Source organism: Phyllobates terribilis, unplaced genomic scaffold (genome assembly GCF_046119375.1).
Source record: "Phyllobates terribilis strain yellow unplaced genomic scaffold, ASM4611937v1 Scaffold_2__4_contigs__length_985480577, whole genome shotgun sequence".
Classification (NCBI taxonomy): Eukaryota; Metazoa; Chordata; class Amphibia; order Anura; family Dendrobatidae; genus Phyllobates; species Phyllobates terribilis.
In genome coordinates this window covers 175515804-175536562 of record NW_027362762.1, presented here as the reverse complement: position 1 = coordinate 175536562, position 20759 = coordinate 175515804, and the positions used below count along the sequence as shown (strand labels likewise).

The following is a 20759-nucleotide window of genomic DNA, read 5'->3' as shown; positions in this document are numbered from 1 at the left end:
GGGCCATTATACTGTATGGAGGACTATGTGGGGCCCATTATACTGTATGGAGGACTATGTGGGGCCCATTATTATGTATGGAAGACTATGTGGGGCCCATTATACTGTATGGAGGACTATGTGGGGCCCATTATACTGTATGGAGGACTATGTGGGGCCCATTATTCTGTATGGAGGACTATGTGGGGCCCATTATTATGTATGGAGGACTATGTGGGACCCATTATACTGTATGGAGGACTATGTGGGGCCCATTATTATGTATGGAAGACTATGTGGGGCCCATTATACTGTATGGAGGACTATGTGGGCCCATTATTCCGTATGGAGGACTATGTGGGCCCATTATTCTGTATGGACTATGTGGGGCCATTATACTGTATGGAGGACTATGTGGGGCCCATTATACTGTATGGAGGACTATGTGGGGCCCATTATTATGTATGGAAGACTATGTGGGGCCCATTATACTGTATGGAGGACTATGTGGGGCCCATTATACTGTATGGAGGACTATGTGGGGCCCATTATTCTGTATGGAGGACTATGTGGGGCCCATTATTATGTATGGAGGACTATGTGGGACCCATTATACTGTATGGAGGACTATGTGGGGCCCATTATTATGTATGGAAGACTATGTGGGGCCCATTATACTGTATGGAGGACTATGTGGGGCCCATTATACTGTATGGAGGACTATGTGGGGCCCATTATACTGTATGGAGGACTATGTGGGGCCCATTATTCTGTATGGAGGACTATGTGAGGCCATTATACTGTACTTAGAACTATGTGGGGCCCATTAATCTGTATGGAAGATTTTGTGGGGTCCATTATACTGTATACTGGTTGGCCCGCGACTTTGTCCAAGTTTTTCATTTTGGCCCTCCGTGTGTTTGAGTTTGACATCGATGCTCTACTACATTCAAACGGGCCTAAGCAACACCCACAATCAGCAACTTATCACCTATTTTGTGTATGAGACAACCCCTTTAACCTTGGGTAACATAGGGGCCACTCCTTCAAAGCTTTTACACTAGAAAAGTGGCTTAAAAAGGTTTAAAAAGTTGCAAAAATAAAATTGCCACTTTTGCCATTTTAAAGTTACTTTTAATCAGATCCACCAAACTGTGCAGAGTTGGGTCATCCCGCCTGCCAATCCAATTCATCTAAAGAACTGACATTTTGTATGCCAGAAATGCTACTCCAGTATATGACTGGAGTAGCATTTCTGGTGCGGTGAATTGAGGCGCATGCTAATCAAAAAATGCACCAAATCCATTAAGTGGTGTGCACCAGCAAGACTGATGTGCACTAAACTAGTCTTGATGAATCGGCTACATAGTGTTTTGTTTGTACATTCAGAAGCTAAACCTTTGCCATTGAGTCTTCTTGTTGGCTAGTATGCTAAGCACACTACACTCATCACAAACTGTATAAAAAGCTTCAAATGAAAATAAAACCAAAATGGAGATTTATCAACTGTGTTTTCCAAGGTTATGTACAATCTTTGGGAAGGCCATATTTTAATCCACAGGTGGTCCGTCTCCCATCACCCCCATTACCATGAGCTGAACGAATGCTGCGTCCCTGTCACTGATAGTGTCGTTGCATTAAATAGGACGGAGCTGCTGCGAGCAGCAGTACCAGACACAGCCATCAATATTAAAGGGGTTTTACCACAATAAAAAATCCTGTCTAAATGATATTAGAAAAATAATGCATTTTCCAAATAGAATTGAATACCACAAATTCACCTTTTTGTACATCGGGCTTATATAGCCCGATCACTGATCTTCTAAGTTTCTTCAGGCTACATAGTTAACCACCAGCAGACTTCTTCTGCTGAGGCCGAGTATGCGCAGACGATATCTGTAGTATTCTAACAAAGATCACGGATAGAAGTTACCTTTTAATACGAGTAATTTCATGTATTTGATGCTGTGATCAGGGGAACAAAAATGCTTGGCCACAGGTAGATCTATTCTTTCTTCTTTTATCTAAATATCTAAATATTTTAGTATTTGGTCAGTATTTCACATCAGTATTTGTTAGCCAAAACCAGGAGTAGAACAATCAGAGGAAAAGTATAATAGAAACACGTCACCACTTCTGTATTTATCACCCACTCCTGGTTTTGGCTTACAAATACTGATGTAAAATACTGACCAAATACTGATCGTGTGAATGTGGCCTACCAGTCTAACTAGCACATAGACATCAGCGCTGCTGCCAGTCAGAGCCTTCATAGGATGCAGGCACACACCAATGTTTATCAAAATCTATTAGATAGAGTGCGTTTTTATCAAGAAAAAATCCCTTTAACGTCCTAGAGATCCTCTTAAATACCAGCGCATTATCCAAAAATGCACCAGTATGTCTAGCTCCACATTCATCTATAGGGCACATCAAGATGATAACTCTAGCAAGGACAGAAATCTACATAAGGTCAGGCCTGCAGAACTATGTGGCGATTCACCATTTATGGATCATTCTTTACACATTCTTGCCGAGGGATGCAGCAGTCTTGAAATTTCCAAACTTTTGAAACGTGATCACCGAACAATCAAGCGTTTCATGGCAAATACAGTGCTGGCCAAAAGTATTGGCACCCCTGCAATTCTGTCAGATAATACTCAGTTTCTTCCTGAAAATGATTGCAATCACAAATTCTTTGGTATTATTCTCTTCATTTAATTTGCTTGCAAGGAAAAAACACAAAAGAGAATGAAGCAAAAATCAAATCATTGATCATTTCACACAAAACTCCAAAAAAGGGCCAGACAAAAGTATTGGCACCCTCAGCCTAATACTTGGTTACACAACCTTTAGCCAAAATAACTGCGAACAACCGCTTCCGGTAACCATCAATGAGTTTCTTACAATGCTCTGCTGGAATTGTAGACCATTCTTCTTCGGCAAACTGCTCCAGGTCCCTGATATTTGAAGGGTTCCTTCTCCAAACTGCCATTTTGGGATCTCTCCACAGGTGTTCTATGGGATTCAGGTCTGGACTCATTGCTGGCCACCTTAGAAGTCTCCAGTGCTTTCTCTGAAACCATTTTATAGTGCTTTTGGAAGTGCGTTTTGGGTCATTGTCCTGCTGGAAGACCCATGACCTCTGAGGGAGACCCAGCTTTCTCACACTGGGCCCTACATTATGCTGCAAAATTTGTTGGTAGTCTTCAGACTTCATAATGCCATGCACACGGTCAAGCAGTCCAGTGCCAGAGGCAGCAAAGCAACCCCAAAACATCAGGGAACCTCCGCCATGTTTGACTGTAGGGACCGTGTTCTTTTCTTTGAATGCCTCTTTTTTTTCCTGTACACTCTATGTTCATGCTTTTTCCCAAAAAGCTCTACTTTTGTCTCATCTGACCAGAGAACATTCTTCCAAAACGTTTTAGGCTTTCTCAGGTAGGTTTTGGCAAACTCCAGCCTGGCTTTTTTATGTCTCGGGGTAAGAAGTGGGGTCTTCCTGGGTATCCTACCATACAGTCCCTTTTCATTCAGACGCCGACGGATAGTACGGGTTGACACTGTTGTACCCTCGGACTGCAGGGCAGCTTGAACTTGTTTGGATGTTAGTCGAGGTTCTTTATCCACCATGTGCACAATCTTGCGTTGAAATCTCTCGTCAATTTTTCTTTTCCGTCCACATCTAGGGAGGTTAGCCACAGTGCCATGGGCTTTAAACTTCTTGATGACACTGCGCATGGAAGACACAGGAACATTCAGGTCTTTGGAGATGGACTTGTAGCCTTGAGATTGCTCATGCTTCCTCACAATTTGGTTTCTCAAGTCCTCAGACAGTTCTTTGGTCTTCCTTCTTTTCTCCATGCTCAATGTGGTACACACAAGGACACAGGACAGAGGTTGAGTCAACTTTAATCCATGTTAACTGGCTGCAAGTGTGATTTAGTTATTGCCAACACCTGTTAGGTGCCACAGGTAAGTTACAGGTGCTGTTAATTACACGAATTAGAGAAGCATCACATGATTTTTCAAAGGGTGCCAATACTTTTGTCCACCCCCTTTTTTAGGTTTGGTGTGGAATTATATCCAATTTGGCTTTAGGACAATTCTTTTTGTGTTTTTTTCATTGAAGACAAATTAAATGAAGATAATAATACCAAAGAATTTGTGATTGCAATCATTTTCAGGAAGAAACTGAGTATTATCTGACAGAATTGCAGGGGTCCCAATACTTTTGGCCAGCACTGTAGCCAACAGGGTCGCAAGAAGCGTGTTGGCCAAAAAAGGCGCAAAATAACTGCCCATGAATTGAGGAAAATCAAGAGTGAAGCTGCCAAGATGCCATTCACCACCAGTTTTGCCATATTTCAGCGCTGCAATCTTACTGGAGCATCAAAAAGCACAAGGTGTGCGATACTCAGGGACATGGCCAAGGTAAGGAAGGCTGAAAAACGACGACCTTTGAACAAGAAACATAAGATAAAACGTCAAGAATGGGCCAAGAAATTTCTTAAGACTAATTTTTCAAAGGTTTTATGGACTGATGAAATGAGAGTGACTCTTGATGGGCCAGATGGATGGGCCAGAGGCTGGATCAGTAAAGGGCAGAGAGCTCCACTCCGACTCAGACACCAGCAAGGTGGAGGTGGAGTACTGGTATGGGCTGGTATCATCAAAGATGGGACCTTTTCGGGTTGAGGATGGAGTGAAGCTCAACTCCCAGACCTACTGACAGTTTCTGGAAGACAACTTCTTCAAGCAGTGGTACAGGAAGAAGTCGGTATCATTGAAGAAAAACATGATTTTCATGCAGGACAATGCTCCATCACATGCATTCAACTACTCCCCAGCGTGGCTGGCCAGTAAAGGTCCAAAAGAAGAAAAAATAATGACATGGCCCCCTTGTTCACCTGATCTGAACCCCATAGAGAACCTGTGGTCCATCATAAAATGTGAGATCTACAGGGAGGGAAAACAGTACACCTCTTGGAACAGTGTCTGGGAGACTGTGGTGGCTCCTGCACGCAATGTTGATCGAAAACAGATCAAGCAACTGACAGAATCTATGGATGGAAGGCTGCTGAGTGTCATCATAAAGAAAGGTGGCTATTTTGATCACTCATTTTTTTGTTTTTTGTTTTTGCATGTCAGAAATGTTTATTTCTAAATGTTGTGCACTGATATTGGTTTACCTGGTGAAAATAAACTAGTGAGATGGGATTATATTTGGTTTTTATTAAGTTGCCTAATAATTCTGCACAGTAATATTTACCTACACAAACAGATATCCTCCTAAGATAGCCAAATCTAAAAAAAAACCCCACTCCAACTTCCAAAAATATTAAGCTTGGATATTTATGAGTCTTTTGGGTTGATTGAGAACATAGTTGTTGATCAATAATAAAAATAATCCTCTAAAATACAACTTGCCTAATAATTCTGCACACAATGTATTAAGTCACTTTTCTTTTTTGTCTTGTAGTATTCCTTTTTAGCACCAAATCTTTAAAATTGTCACATGGAGGTTCATTAATTTTGCAAAAAATCAATAATGCTCTTTAGCTTTTTTGTGCCTCTTTAGAGCAAAAACTTGCAAAATTGATTTCACGCAAAATTCATGAACCCGTGTGTACTAAATTAATGAATTTGGCACCAAAAACTGCGATGAATATTATAAGACATCTGCAGAACCTGTAAAAAGATGAATGCATTTATAAATAAACAGTTTCCATAACTTTGTAATTTGCAAGAAAAACTTTAGGTACTTTACAGTAAAATGTCCTGACTGATAGTGAAGTTAGAATACCCCTATGGTCCTCATAGGGCCAGACTGCTATCATACCTAGTAACATAGTAACGTAGGCTGAATAAAGACCTAGGTCCATCAAGTTCAATTCCTCCCCCAATTGTACTCTCTACACTAACACTACACTAACTTAGTAACCAACTGGGACTTGGCCTCACAAATGTATTATTACCATTTTTATTATTGCTGCACTTTTACAATTAAAAATGTGCCCGTTTATAATTTTTTAAATTAGTTTTATATTTTGTATTACTCTTATGCTTCTAACAATTGTATTACTAAAATCCCTGTGCCTAAATCTGTTGATCCAGAAGAAGGCAAAAAAAACCAGGACCCCCATCAGTCAATTTGCGTCACGTGGAAAAATGCCTTCTTGACTCCGAGAAAAGGCGATCAGTCCTAGAACCCTGGATCAAACCTAATTATGATACTAGTTATGTAATTACTATTATCGTGCTAAATGTAGGTGTAACATTTTGACTAATTTAACTGTAGCCCACAATGTTATGTGTAGCGAGGAAATCATCCAGCCCTTTTTTGAAAGCTGTTATAGTGTCGGCCATCACTACTTCTTGTGGTCTGTAAAGAACCCTTTCCTGTTTAGGTAGAACACTATTGGAGTGGGTTGTTTTGTTGGCTATCACTGAACAAATACTATTGGTTGGACACTATAATATCAGTTTGTGCACCACTATTTCATGTTCAGGGGCAGTTATTACTTAGGGCATTTGTATACCTGAAGTCCTGCAACTGTTATTAGGTAAAATCGATAAGATATGGGATTAATTACTAATTGCTGGGTCTGACTTTTAGGTGCACATCTTCTACTTCTGCTTCATTCAGACAGACTCTGTAGAGCTATGTTCTTGTGGACACTGTGGGTGCCACCACTATCGTATAAATAGGAGGTAGCATACTATTTTGGGAAAAGCCCTCTAATTTCAGACATAGACAAATTGACTACACCCACCCATGCGGTGTCTCTGATATGATATCCTAGCTCGCACTTTTTGATACCTGAAACATAACAACTGCACGAGCAGAGAATACACAGTCCACTCCAGTGTTCATAACTAGGAATGACAATACACAGTATTACCTTCTGTCACTATTGTGTTCACCTCCAAATAAAATTCCTCTAAGAGTAATATCATAATCTCTGACCATTTGACCATTGAGGCTCAAGCCCCCGTCACACTAAGCCAGATCGCTAGCGAGATCGATGCTGAGTCACAAGTTTTATGACGCAACAGCAACCTCAGCAGCGATCTCGCTACATTTGACACTTAGCAGCGACCAGGCCCCTGCTGTGAGATCGCTGGTCGTGTCGGAATGGTCTGGACATTTCTTTGATCGTTGAAGCCCCGCTGGGTAGCATGCATCGGTGTGTTTGACACCTTACCAATGACCTTGTTAACGACCCAGACACAGAAACACATAGGCGTGCATCGTTATACAGATCGTTACGGGTCGCCGCATCGTTGCTGTGTCGTTGGGAAGATCTGACTGTTTGACATCTCACCAGCGACCACATAGCGACGCAGCAACGATCCCTGACAGGTCGTATCGTTGTCGGGATCGCTGTAGCGTCGCTTACTGTGACGGGGCCTTTAGTCCTGTACAATCAGTAGAAACTGGAGCTATCCTTTGTACAGACATCACTCTGATGACTTTCAATGTTCCTTATTAGTTGGAGTCTCCTTTGGCAGTGATCCAAAGGCACATTATTGCAAGTCTCATGCACCAAAAAGAACAACAAACCCAAATACATGATGCCTCTACTACGCTCTTACTGAAGTCCAGGAGAGTGATATTAGGCCCAACACAGCTAAAACCAGACAAACCTACCTAGAGGTAAAACTGTTCGACATATTTTTAAAAGGTCAGGCTTAGTGGGTGGTAGATACCACTAGAAATACATTCCCATCACTGGGGCAACGATGCAGGAAAACTTCTAGCACTCTTGGTACAATGTAAGTACCATTCTTCAGGCCCTGACAAGGTGTACAGCGAAAGCAAAACGGCCATATACTTGTTCATCCACATTCCCTTACCGCATTGAAATAAAGTGTGAGAAAAACAACATTGGCGAGGGCCGTGGTTCTTTTCCTCGATATGGGAGACTTCAATCACACTTAACCTTTTCCCCCATAAATACTAAAGTAAAACTTCGGTGACCTAATAGGAAAGACTGCACCTTAAACAAGAATATCTAACTTAGCTTTTCACTGATGGGGAAATATTTCCCAAAATCTGGCAAAGACCCGACGTTGGTGCACTCTTACAGACCCCTATCAGTTTTAAATCATTAGTTTAAGATTTTGACTAAAACTATAGCAAACAGATTGGAGATATTCTACCTAGGACATTATCCCAAACCAGCTGAGGTTTCTACTAAGAAGACATATTGACGAGGTATTTCAGATGTTCAAGCTACCACTGTACAAGTTTAGAATAGGAAGTTCCTCAAGTTTAGATGCTAAGATAAATTGTGTGACACTGTTCCCTGCCAACTTCTTGAAACTACACTTAGACATAGAAAATTTGGCAAAACTATTTTCTTCAATTTCTTACATACACTCCGCACAAATGTACAGATGTCTATTACCAAAATTAACGTCCTCCCGATTAATTTCCACCAGGACATTAGACAGTATTGCCCACTTTCACCCCTCCTATTTATCCTCCAATTGGACCAATTAATAAGACTCATACAACTTAATATTTCTTTGAGTAGAACATCGCTGGTTTCGCAGGAGATCCGGCGCAATGATACATTCTCTATCACTAGATTATTTATAATTCACAATACTATTTGTTATGAGAAAAGAATATAATCCTCTTTAAATGCTGCCATTGTTACCTTTGGTAGTAGGAAATTCTACATTATAACTATTCTAACTGTAAAGAACCCTTTCTTGCTCAGATGCCAAAATCATCTTTCCTCCACACAAAAATAATGACCCTTGGTCCTTTGTAAGGTTTTTGGAAGGAATAAATCATGGGCCAGTCCTTTATATTGACCACATATGCATTTATGGAAAAATATTAAGTCTTCTTCTTTTGGAGGCCTTCAATCTCTCTCAAATGGGCCTTATCCTCTATTAAACATATAGGTTTACGAATACCACACAACCCACAGGAGCTCTACAAACAAATATCTCACCCTATAACTGACTCCTTAAAGGGTTTTGTCCAGGACTATCATATTGATGACCTGTTTTAGGATAGATCATCTACAGCAGACTGGTGGGGATCAGACACCTGGCACCCCCAATGGTCAGCTATAAGCAAGTCTCATGGCCACCAGACATAGTGTACAGAGCTGTGGTGTTCTGCCTCTTCACATTGTACTTCTTCCAGCCACAGGATAAAATCATTGCTCTTTATTTAGAACAGAAAAAAATAGTGTGGTGAGGCCAGGGACTGGAAATTCATATTCCCAGTTATGAAGGTCTCAGCAGGAATGCTAGAATGTCTGACTTCAAAGGACCCCAGGAGAGAATTGAATACAGGTCAGCTAGGATATATACCTTTGTAGTGCAAACGCCTATTCCTGACAAGAGTATGGGGGAGCTAATTGATTCATGGCAATGAGGAATAGCTAATTGAATTACCTCTGAAGTCAGGGGAAAGCTCCTGTGTTAGATCAATTACCATGCGCACCTTACAATGAGGATATTGCTGGGAAATGGATTATGAAATGTCTGATAGAAGGGAAGAGGAGATTACATGTAAATCGCCTATTTTCTGCCCTGCCCAAGTTACGTATAAATGTGTCCCTCTGTGAGAGAGGAGGGGTCTTCTGTTGAGGGTCACCTGTCACTACAGATGGGCAGAAAGACACTAGGAACCGCCCTGGACCCATGACAGCACCCTTCCTGCCGTGTCCAGAGACCTTTGATGTGGTATATTCACTTTTATTCCTTTTAATTTTACTGTATCGTATTACTGCTTCCTTACTGTATTTGTCTGACTACTGTATATATATATCTTGTAACCGCTTGTATATATTGTACCTAGCATCGCTCTTTTGAGTAAATAAATATATAAAATTTATAAGCTCGCTTCACATTATCCTAAACCCGGAACTCACGGAAGTTGTGAGGAAGGATCAGGGGCACGTGGCTCCGATCGGTAGTGTGACAATTGGTGACAGCAGTTGGGATTTGGATATCTGTGAACTGAGCTTGGTGCTAGTTAGTAGATCAGACATAGTATACAGTGAAAGCGTGTGTACCATACTGTACCCTTGACCCCTCTTAGTTTTCTGTCCTATCTTTTATTTGGCTATGGTCTCTGGTGGATGGCATACTGCCTCAGAAGCAAAGGTTCCCAGATAAGTGCTACCAGAGGGGACGCTGAGCAGATGGAAGGTGGCAGTGTGGTGCCAGTCGCTGACCAGACTGAGGTGTCAGAGGAGGGTGGAAGTGCCCCCGACACCCACGAAAATCCTGGACATTCTGTTATGCAATCCACAGCTCCAGCTGGAGGGGCCAGTAACCCGGCCCTGGACGCTCTTATGCAGGCCTACCTCCAGGCTCTGAGAGATGGACAGCAGGAGCAGAGCCAGGCTGTGCTCCACATGTGGCAAGCTGAGCGAGATGCCCAGGAAAGAAAGTGGCAAGCTGAGCGAGATGCCCAGGAAAGAAAGGAGGAGAGGCAGTACCAGCTACAGTTAGCCCAGCTTCGGAGCCGGCAGGACCCACCGGCTCAAACAGCACAGACTCCAGCAGCCCCAAAAGCTAAGCTGCGCTCAGAGGATCTGCCTGTCCTGGAATCGGACGGAGACCTGGACCTTTTCCTGAAAGGGTTTGAACAGGTGTGTCTCCAGTACCAGGTACCCAAGGCAGACTGGGCACGCACACTGTCCACCAGGCTAAGAGGGAGAGCCCTGGACGCTTTCTCGTCTCTCCCTGCAGCCCAGCACCAGGACTATGACCTCATTAAAGCTGCGCTGATCCTGAGGTACCGTCTCACACCTGAGGTGTACAGAGTGAAATTCTGCAGCCTGAGGACACGACCGACTGAGAGCCACCTAGAGACTCTGCTCCAGATGAGTGTCCAGCTTCACAGATGGGCAGAGGGAGAGATAGACAATCCCGATGAAGCAACCTTGGATCTGTTCCTCAAGGAGCAATTCTTAAACATTTGCTCGGAGGAAGTGCAACAATATGTCCTGGACCGGAAACCCCAAGATGCCAGAACTGCTGCGGAGCTAGCGGATGAGTACGTCGCCAACCGGACGTCACGGAGACCCGTCAGCACCAGCTGGAGGGGGGGTAAGACCAATCCTGTTGCGGGTAACCCTGCAGTTTCCCCTGAGACTACCCCCCGCCCGAAAACCTATGGGCCCCATTGTTCCCCCTTCCAAGCCCCGGGGAGGACCCCCTCGATGTCACGCCTGCAATCAGCCGGGACATTACGGGGCAAGCTGCCCTAGCCGGAAGAGGAACCCCCCTACTTCCCAAACCCCAGCAGCGGGTCCAACAGTTTATGTGGAGGGGAGGGGTGGGGCCAGACCCAATGACAATCTCCAGCAAGTGACGGTGGGGAAGAAAGTGGTTATGGGACTAAGGGACACGGGGGCCGATGTGACCCTAGTACAGCATGAACTGGTACCCCCAGAGAGTATCATCCCTGGAAAGACGCTGACTGTCAGCGGGGTTGGTACGGAGAAGATAACTCTACCCATGGCTTGTGTGCATCTGGATTGGGGTGCGGACAAGGGGCTGGTAGAGGTCGGGGTTACATCTCGTCTCCCTGCTAATGTCTTGTTGGGGACAGACTTGGGGCCTCTCACCTCTCAGTATGGGAAGAGAGCAACCCCACTGCCCCATGGTAATGTATCTGTAAGTGATATTATACTTTGTGGTACCCTACATGCTGATCCTTGTAGTGACGTGCCAGCTAACAGGAGTGCAGCTGGTGGGGATTTAGCCCCCCTTCCTGCTCTCTCAGTTGACATGTCCAGCTCTGAACTTTTCAGTGAGAATGCTAATGTAATTCATTGTCGTGCTAATGAACTCTCTGGCTTGGCTGAGGAGCTGGTGGGGGGCTTGCCTGCCCCTCCCAACTGTCAGCTTGCACATGATCCCTCCAGCAGCTCAAAACCTTGTGAACTTGTCAAGTATGTATCACATGTTGGGGCAACCCACAGTGAACCCACAACCCATCCAGGTGAGGGAAGGGGACCGGGACTCCCTGAGGAGACCCCGGGCATTGCTGTGGTCACCCGCAGCAGGAGGGCTCCGGAGGCAGAGGCCGCTTTGCACCCTGACTCCTCCACCCCATCACCTGGGTCTGGGACTGCGCCCACTGGTGTTAACCCCCCAGCGCCGTTCCCTGAGGATTCCGGTGAGAGTGCGGCCTTCAGGTCCCTGTTAGCGGGCTCCAGCCAGGAGTTCCAGGCGGCTGTCCAAGCCGACAGCAGCCTGGAAGCCTTGAAGGAACGCGCAGGTAAGCCCCCCTTGGAGACAGACAAGGACCGCTTGTTCTGGGACCAAGGGAGGCTGTATAGGGAAACACTGCCCACAGATGGACAAGAAAGTTGGCGCGGCGAGAGGCACCTAGTGGTACCTCAGCCGTACCGGGCTGAGTTGTTACGGCTCACGCATGAAATTCCGTTGGCTGGTCACCTAGGGGTCGCGAAGACCAAGGCTCGGCTAGCCCACTTGTTTTATTGGCCTAAGATGGGGACAGCAGTAGCTGCCTACTGCCGTTCGTGTGTCACCTGTCAGAGGATGGGGAAGGCGGGGCCAGGCCCTAAAGCCCCATTGATACCTCTGCCCATAATAGGTGAGCCGTTCCAGCGGATTGCTGTGGACCTCATTGGGCCGCTGCCCATTCCCAGCAGCTCCGGGAAACGCTACATACTAACGGTAGTAGACTATGCTACTAGGTACCCAGAAGCTGTCACGCTGTCCTCCATCTGGGCAGACGTAGTGGCCAAAGCCCTGCTGGAAATCTTCAACCGTGTTGGTTTCCCCCAGGAGATGCTCACGGACCGAGGGACCCAGTTCATGTCTGACTTGATGCAGAGCCTGTGTAAGCAAACAAGGGTGCAACATCTGGTGTCCAGCCCATATCACCCATAGACTAATGGCCTGTGTGAACGGTTCAATGGCACGTTGAAACAGCTGATCCGAATGTTGGTCGAGTCCCAGGGACGCGACTGGGAGCGACACCTCCCACATCTGTTGTTTGCTTACCGGGAAGTGCCTCAAGCCTCGACGGGCTTCTCCCCCTTCGAGCTCCTGTATGGAAGATGGGTACGGGGACCCCTCGCTCTCGTGAGGGAATCCTGGGAGGAAGAAGCAGCCACCCCGGGCGTTTCAGTCGTGGAATTTGTCTTGCGATTCCGTGACAGAATGCAGGCTCTGACGCAGCTGGTGCATGACAACATGGTCCAGGCCCAGGCAGAGCAGAAGCGCTGGTATGACCAGAATGCTCAGGAGAGGGCATACCAGGAAGGGCAGAAAGTATGGGTCCTAGTCCCTGTGCCCCAGGACAAGCTTCAGGCAAGATGGGAGGGCCCTTATGACGTGCATTAGCAGCTCAGCAAGGTCAATTACCTGGTCACAATTGACCCGGTCCGGAACAGGCAGAAGGTCTTCCATGTCAACATGATGAAAGCGCATCATGACAGGGAAGTCTGTGCCTTTCCGGTGTGCAGTCTGCCGGAGGAAGGGGAGGAGGTGGACCTCATGGATCTCCTCGCACATGCCCATGCGGACAAAGCTGGCAGTCCACCGAGTGGACACGGGGAATCATGCCCCTATCCGGCGAACGGCATATCGCGTCTCCTTGGAGGTACAGGAGCAAATGCGGAAGGAGATTGCCGAGATGCTGGAGCTGGCGGATCACCCTGTCCACCAGTGCATGGGCCTCATCTGTAGTCCTCGTACCCAAAAAGGACCGGACGACCCGGTTCAGTGTGGATTACAGTGGGCTCAATGCCATTACCGCCGATGACGCGTTCCCCATGCCGCGCATCGACGACCTGCTTGACCGGTTGGGCAAGGCTCAGTACTTGACCATCATGGACTTGAGCCGAGGATACTGGCAGATTCCCCTGTCCCCAGAGTCACAGGAGAAATCAGCCTTTATCACTCCTTTTGGACTGTATGAGCCCACCGTCATGCCATTTGGCAAGAAGAATGCCCCCGCCACTTTCCAGCGGATGGTCAACGCCTTGCTGTCAGGGTGCGAAGGGTTCGCAGCTGCGTACCTGGATGACATTACCGTCTTCAGCCCCTCTTGGGAGGAACACCTTCGGCACCTGTCAGAGGTGCTGGGGCGGATCCACCGGGCAGGCTTGACCATCAAGCCGGGAAAGTATCAGATGGGCATGACCGAGGTTCAATACCTGGGACACCGGGTAGGTGGGGGGAAACTGAGACCAGAACCCGGGATGGTGGATGCAATCATGACCTGGCCCACCCCAAGGACCAAGAAACAGGTGATGTCTTTCTTGGGTACGGCCGGGTACTATAGGAAGTTCGTACAGGACTATAGTGCCCTGACCAAGCCCCTGACAGACCTCACCAAGAAGAAGGCGTACGACGACTCCCGCCCGCTTGTAGTACAGACTGACGCCAGCACCTACGGACTCGGTGCGGTGCTGAGCCAACCTGACTCAGCAGGTCAAGAGCACCCTGTTCAATACCTCAGTCGGAAACTTCTGCCGAGGGAAGTGGCCTACTCTACGGTGGAGAAGGAATGCCTGGCGATCGTGTGGGCTCTGCAGCATCTGCAGCCATACGTGCACGGGCGCCATTTCACCGTGGTGACGGACCACAACCCCCTCACTTGGCTATCTCGAGTAGCCGGTGAGAACGGAAGGTTGTTGCGTTGGAGCCTAGCTCTCCAACCCTACAACTTTGATGTTCGGTATAAGTCCGGCCGGGCCCACGGTAACGCAGATGGGTTATCCCGGCATGGGGAGGCAGCTGAAGTGCTTGCGGATGATGACTGACGAGGTCTTCCTCCGAACACACTCTAAAAGGGGGAGGTATGGTGAGGCCAGGGACCGGAAATTCATATTACCAGTTATGAAGGTCTCAGCAGGAATGCTAGTCTGTGTGACTTCAAAGGACCCCAGGAGAGAATTGAATACAGGTCAGCTAGGATATATACCTTTGTAGTGCAAACGCCTATTCCTGACAAGAGTATGGGGGAGCTAATTGAATCATGGCAATGAGGAATAGCTAATTGAATTACCTCTGAAGTCAGGGGAAAGCTCCTGTGTTAGATCAATTACCATGCGCACCTTACAATGAGGATATTGCTGGGAAATGGATTATGAAATGTCTGATAGAAGGGAAGAGGAGATTACATGTAAATCGCCTATTTTCTGCCCTGCCCAAGTTACGTATAAATGTGTCCCTCTGTGAGAGAGGAGGGGTCTTCTGTTGAGGGTCACCTGTCGCTACAGATAGGCAGAAAGACACTAGGAACCGCCCTGGACCCATGACAGCACCCTTCCTGCCGTGTCCAGAGACCTTTGATGAAAGTGTGGTATATTCACTTTTATTCCTTTTAATTTTACTGTATCGTATTACTGCTTCCTTACTGTATTTGTCTGACTACTGTATATATATATCTTGTAACCGCTTGTATATATTGTACCTAGCATCGCTCTTTTGAGTAAATAAATATATAAGATTTATAAGCTCGCTTCACATTATCCTAAACCCGGAACTCACGGAAGTTGTGAGGAAGGATCTGGGGCACGTGGCTCCGATCGGTAGTGTGACAAATAGCTTTATAAATTCTCACTTAACCAGACTGAATCCAGTCCCTGGTATGCTTCATACGCACCAGATTAGAAGATGTTGCCCATTCTTCCTCCCTACTTGCCACATACTGGTTACACATTCATGCTTGAGGAGATAAAATCCAACCAACCTTTCTCTGCCAACTATTAAAGCCTGGCAACAGATCAGATGCCCCATTGAACAAAACCCTCACCTCTATACGCTCCTTCCATCTCTAGCAAATGCACTGTTAGCATTGTTACTTTGCAGCGCTGGGGTCCTGGGTTTGAATGCCAACAAGGACAACATCTACAAGGAGTTTGTATGTTCTCCCTGTGTTTGTGTGGGTTTCCTCTGGGTTCTCTGGTGTCCTCTCACACTCTAAAGACATACTGATAGGGAATCTAGATTGTGAGTCCCAATAAGGACAGTGATGGCAATGTCTATACAACATTGCGCAATATGTTGGCGCTATATAAGCAAACATAATGAATAAATAATAAGACATCCACATGTAACTTTGGCCTACTTATATTTGATGGCACATATTCCTTTTCTAAAGATCAACAACAATTCAGTATTGCTAGAAGAATATTCCATTACCCTCATTACTTACACATACATGGCAGTAAGTTTCATACCTGTCACCATGATAACTGTACCAACACCATCCTTTAAATCCTAACTAAGAGACTAATAGTGATCATAAAATACTATAGGGTAAATAAAGTTTTTTTTCCAACCGTCAGCACTTATCTACAGACATAGCCACAGTCTTTTATGGCTGTTTCCATAACGCTGATGGACGATGAAGTTGTATGTATTGGTGGCACACATACTCGAATGCAGCGCCCTACAACTCTTTTTTTTTCATTCGACTGCTGCCAGGGGGGAATTGGGATTTGAGGTCCCCATTTTAAAGCTAAGTGGGGGTCCCAGCATTTGAGTCTCTAACGAATTAACATTAGTCACATCTCTTGTGAATGGGTGATAAATGTCAATAAGAATATCCTTTTAACGTTTGTAGGGCGGTGGTGTTCACACCGTGAAGTAACTGAGGCAGTGACCCAAGCAAGTCCAACATAAGCAGCTTTCATTCAGCAAAACTCGCAAGTAAACAGAAAGACCTCCGGTTTGCAGCAGGGTTTAACACTAGTCCATAACAACGGTTGTCGTGGGCAACAGCCGCGCCGGGCCGCTCAGAGCCTGACGGGTGCAGAACCTTCCCAGGTGTGGGTTCAGCTACACACAGGCCAGCCGAGCTTTCCTGCTCTCCTCCTAGCAGGTCCCAACACTGAACAACACTAACCCTTAATGCAGGGTTTTTAAAGGACATGTGGCAAGAGCCACTGGAAAACCCGGGTTGGAGGGAGGAGGCCGTCCCACTGCCTTCCTGTAGCCTCCTCCAAGAAATGAAGGCCCTGCCGGGTTTTACTAATCTGCCTTAGCCAGATAGCCTGACCAGGTCAATGCTCACCTTCATTCCGGCATTGCAGCCGCAGCTGTGTTTGTGACTGCCATGCACTCCAATGGATTTAATAGGTCTCTGTACACATTCTGGGGGATATATACCGTCCCTTGTATACGATCCTGGTCACTGCCTCACACGTTATACAAATTTGTCTATTTTACATCACTCTAGAAAACCCATTCCCACCATTGCACCTATCTTATGCACACTAAGGACAATTTTACAGGATATCAAATATTATATATTTGATGAAAAGATATTTCTTGGTTCTGGGACAAAAACAGAGCTCAGTGTGGAAACAATCATATATTGTAATCATCTTACATTAAATGATGCCCTGCTTGTTACCTTATGCTGATGCCCCAAACCACCAAGCCATACAGTATGATTGTACTAGACAGTTCCATATGTGCCATATTTGGCCTAAAAACATTTCCATATACAGTTAGGTCCATATATATTTGGACAGAGACAACATTTTTCTAATTTTGGTTCTAGACATTACCACAATGAATTTTAAACAAAACAATTCAGATGCAGTTGAAGTTCAGACTTTCAGCTTTCATTTGAGGGTATCCACATTAAAATTGGATGAAGGGTTTAGGAGTTTCAGATCCTTAACATGTGCCACCCTGTTTTTAAAGGGACCAAAAGTAATTGGACAGATTAAATAATTGTAAATAAAATGTTCATTTCTAGTACTTGGTTGAAAACCCTTTGTTGGCAATGACTGCCTGAAGTCTTGAACTCATGGACATCACCAGACGCTGTGTTTCCTCCTTTTTGATTCTCTGCCAGGCCTTCACTGCGGTGGTTTTCAGTTGCGTTTGTTTGTGGGCCTTTCTGTCTGAAGTTTAGTCTTTAACAAGTGAAATGCATGCTCAATTGGGTTGAGATCAGGTGACTGACTTGGCCATTCAAAAATATTCCACTTCTTTGCTATAATTAACTCCTGGGTTGCTTTGGCTTTATGTTTTGGGTAATTGTCCATCTGTAGTATGAAACGACGACCAATCAGTTTGGCTGCATTTGGCTGGATCTGAGCACACAGTATGGCTCTGAAGACATCAGAATTCATTCGACTGCTTCTGTCCTGTGTCACATCATCAATAAACACTAGTGACCCAGTGCCACTGGCAGCCATGCATGCCCAAGACATCACACTGCCTCCGCCGTGTTTTACAGATGATGCGGTATGCTTTGGATCATGAGCTGTACCACGCCTTCGCCATACTTTTCTCTTTCCATCATTCTGGTAGAGGTTGATCTTGGTTTCATCTGTCCAAAGAATGTTCTTCCAGAACTGTGCTGTCTTTTTTAGATGTTTTTTAGCAAAGTCCAGTGTAGCCTTTGTATTCTTGATGCTTATGAGTGGCTTGCACCGTGCAGTGAACCCTCTGTATTTACTTTCATGCAGTCTTCTCTTTATGGTAGATTTGGATATTGATACGCCTACCTCCTGGAGCGTGTTGTTCACTTGGTTGGCTGTTGTGAAGGGGTTTCTCTTCACCATGGAGATTATTCTGCGATCATCCACCACTGTTGTCTTCCGTGGCCGCCCAGGTCTTTTTGCATTGATGAGTTCACCAGTGCTTTCTTTTTTTTCTCAGGATATACCAAACTGTAGATTTTGCCACTCCTAATATTGTAGCAATTTCTCGGATTTTTTCTGTTTTTGCAGCTTAAGGATGGCTTGTTTCACCTGCATGGAGAGCTCCTTTGACCGCATGTTTACTTCACAGCAAAACCTTCCAAATGCAAGCACCACACCTCAAATCAACTCCAGGCCTTTTATCTACTTAATTGAGAATGACATAACGAAGGGATTGCCCATATCTGTCCATGAAATAGCCTTGGAGTCAATTGTCCAATTACTTTTGGTCCCTTTAAAAACAGGGTGGCACATGTTAAGGAGCTGAAACTCCTAAACCCTTCATCCAATTTTAATGTGGATACCCTCAAATGAAAGCTGAAAGTCTGAACTTCAACTGCATCTGAATTGTTTTGTTTAAAATTCATTGTGGTAATGTCTAGAACCAAAATTAGAAAAATGTTGTCTCTGTCCAAATATATATGGACCTAACTGTAATTGTTTAAATAACAATATCATCTACCATGCACTGCAAAAATAATATACTGTACCTTACCTAACTAACAATTCCTCATAACGCCTTATATACAGTGATAAAAGTTGGTCTATATAAGTACCCTAAAACGACATTACACTTTTGCCATTGAACGCTTATACAATGTTTCATACAGCTGTACACCACACTTTTAGCAAAATCTTTTTGGCTTTGTACAATAAAGCTAGTGATAATGTAGAGATAATGACTATACAAGCCAGTCACATCACTGATTTCATTTTCCAATTTAGACTTTATTTGCTGGAATTACCGTATATACATTCTATATACACACAGAATGCATCAATACCATAAATACAAGGGATATATAAAGTTCTACCTCCCTATTATGACTTTATTTTGTAATTCGTTTTTGCTCTGGTTATTACAGTGTATTAATAATGTGTGTTTCATGAAACGAACCTGCGCTTTCACAAAATAATTTTGGTGAGTCCCAAAAATAATTAAAATCTTCAATTTATTACAAAATAATTTAAAAGATCATACAGGTTGGGAATACATTTCAACGCGTTTCTGGCAAAAAGCCCTTATTCACTAAGATCCTGCACTGTCAGCTCCATCTGGGGGCAGAACCATTTTTTTCTACCTCCTTAGACCTTGTCCCACCTTTGGTGCAAAGAGGAGGACGTGAGCAGTGGAACCTAAGTATGTACTGTATATATCTTTGCAAACCCCACCTCCCACTGCATATATATTTAAATATATACAGTATATATATATATATATATATATATATATATATATATATATATACTTACATACACATGGGGGAGTGAACACAGACAGAAAAGGGCCCCAGTACAAGAACATTATATGAGCCCTTTGCAGCCCAATAGCTCATCAGAATGCACAATTCCACCAGCTTTGGAGATAGAAGTGACCCCCTTACCTTTTGCGGCTGCACAGGTTGCACCAATTGTATGTCCATCCATTGCATATATACAGTAATATGAAGAGTGTAAGATAAGATGGCCCACCGGGAGCGGTTAAATCCCACAGAGGGCACTTTAAACTAAAGGTGGTCCCCTTCTTTTTTAATGATATCACCAATACCAGTGTGCAAAGTAATCCTCACCTTCATCATTGCACACTACCAGCTACAGGGAGTAGAGGTATTAGATAGAGCGCCATGGAGCTGATCGGTTCTTGTTCCTGAGCTGAGCCAACTGATCCAGCTGGGGAACAAGAGCCGGGATCCCCATCACTACAGTGTACGGCTTATTTTGAAATGACTTTCCTTATGATATTGTCATCTATCCGTAATTATCGGAAAAGTGACAAGTGTGACAGACAGCAGGCTAATCAGTCAGGAGGGAGAAATGCAGAAGACATTCACATCAAGCAGATAAGGTGGACCTTCAAGGTGACTTACATATCCAGGACTCGTGTCCCAAAATACATCAGGATAAGCTTCATTTTCTGGATTCCCCTGTGAGTTCTGCCTTTGCACAACCTGCTCCATGTCCTCAGTGTAACAAGGAAGTAGTGAAATAGGAGCTGCTGCTGTAGTGTCCCCGTTGAAAAGAAAGGGGAGGGCAACAACGGCTGAGAGGTAGAATCAGGAAGAAATGGGATGAAAATATAAAAGCTGTATAAGA

At 44.9% G+C, this 20759-nt stretch overlaps 1 protein-coding gene across 4 annotated transcripts in view; it reads right to left on the bottom strand.

Annotated features, from left to right (window-relative positions):
- Positions 1–20759, bottom strand: part of ARHGAP9 (Rho GTPase activating protein 9) — a 218773-nt gene that overhangs the window by 86578 nt on the left and 111436 nt on the right. The window contains exon 1 of one of the 4 annotated variants that reach the window (XM_073663318.1): positions 20534–20709. The exons of the other annotated variants lie outside the window; for them this stretch is intronic. Coding sequence (XP_073519419.1) covers positions 20534–20623 — 90 coding nt within the window. The 5' untranslated portion in view covers positions 20624–20709. Of the gene's footprint in view, positions 1–20533; positions 20710–20759 lie in introns of those variants that run through there. 4 annotated transcript variants of the gene reach the window in all.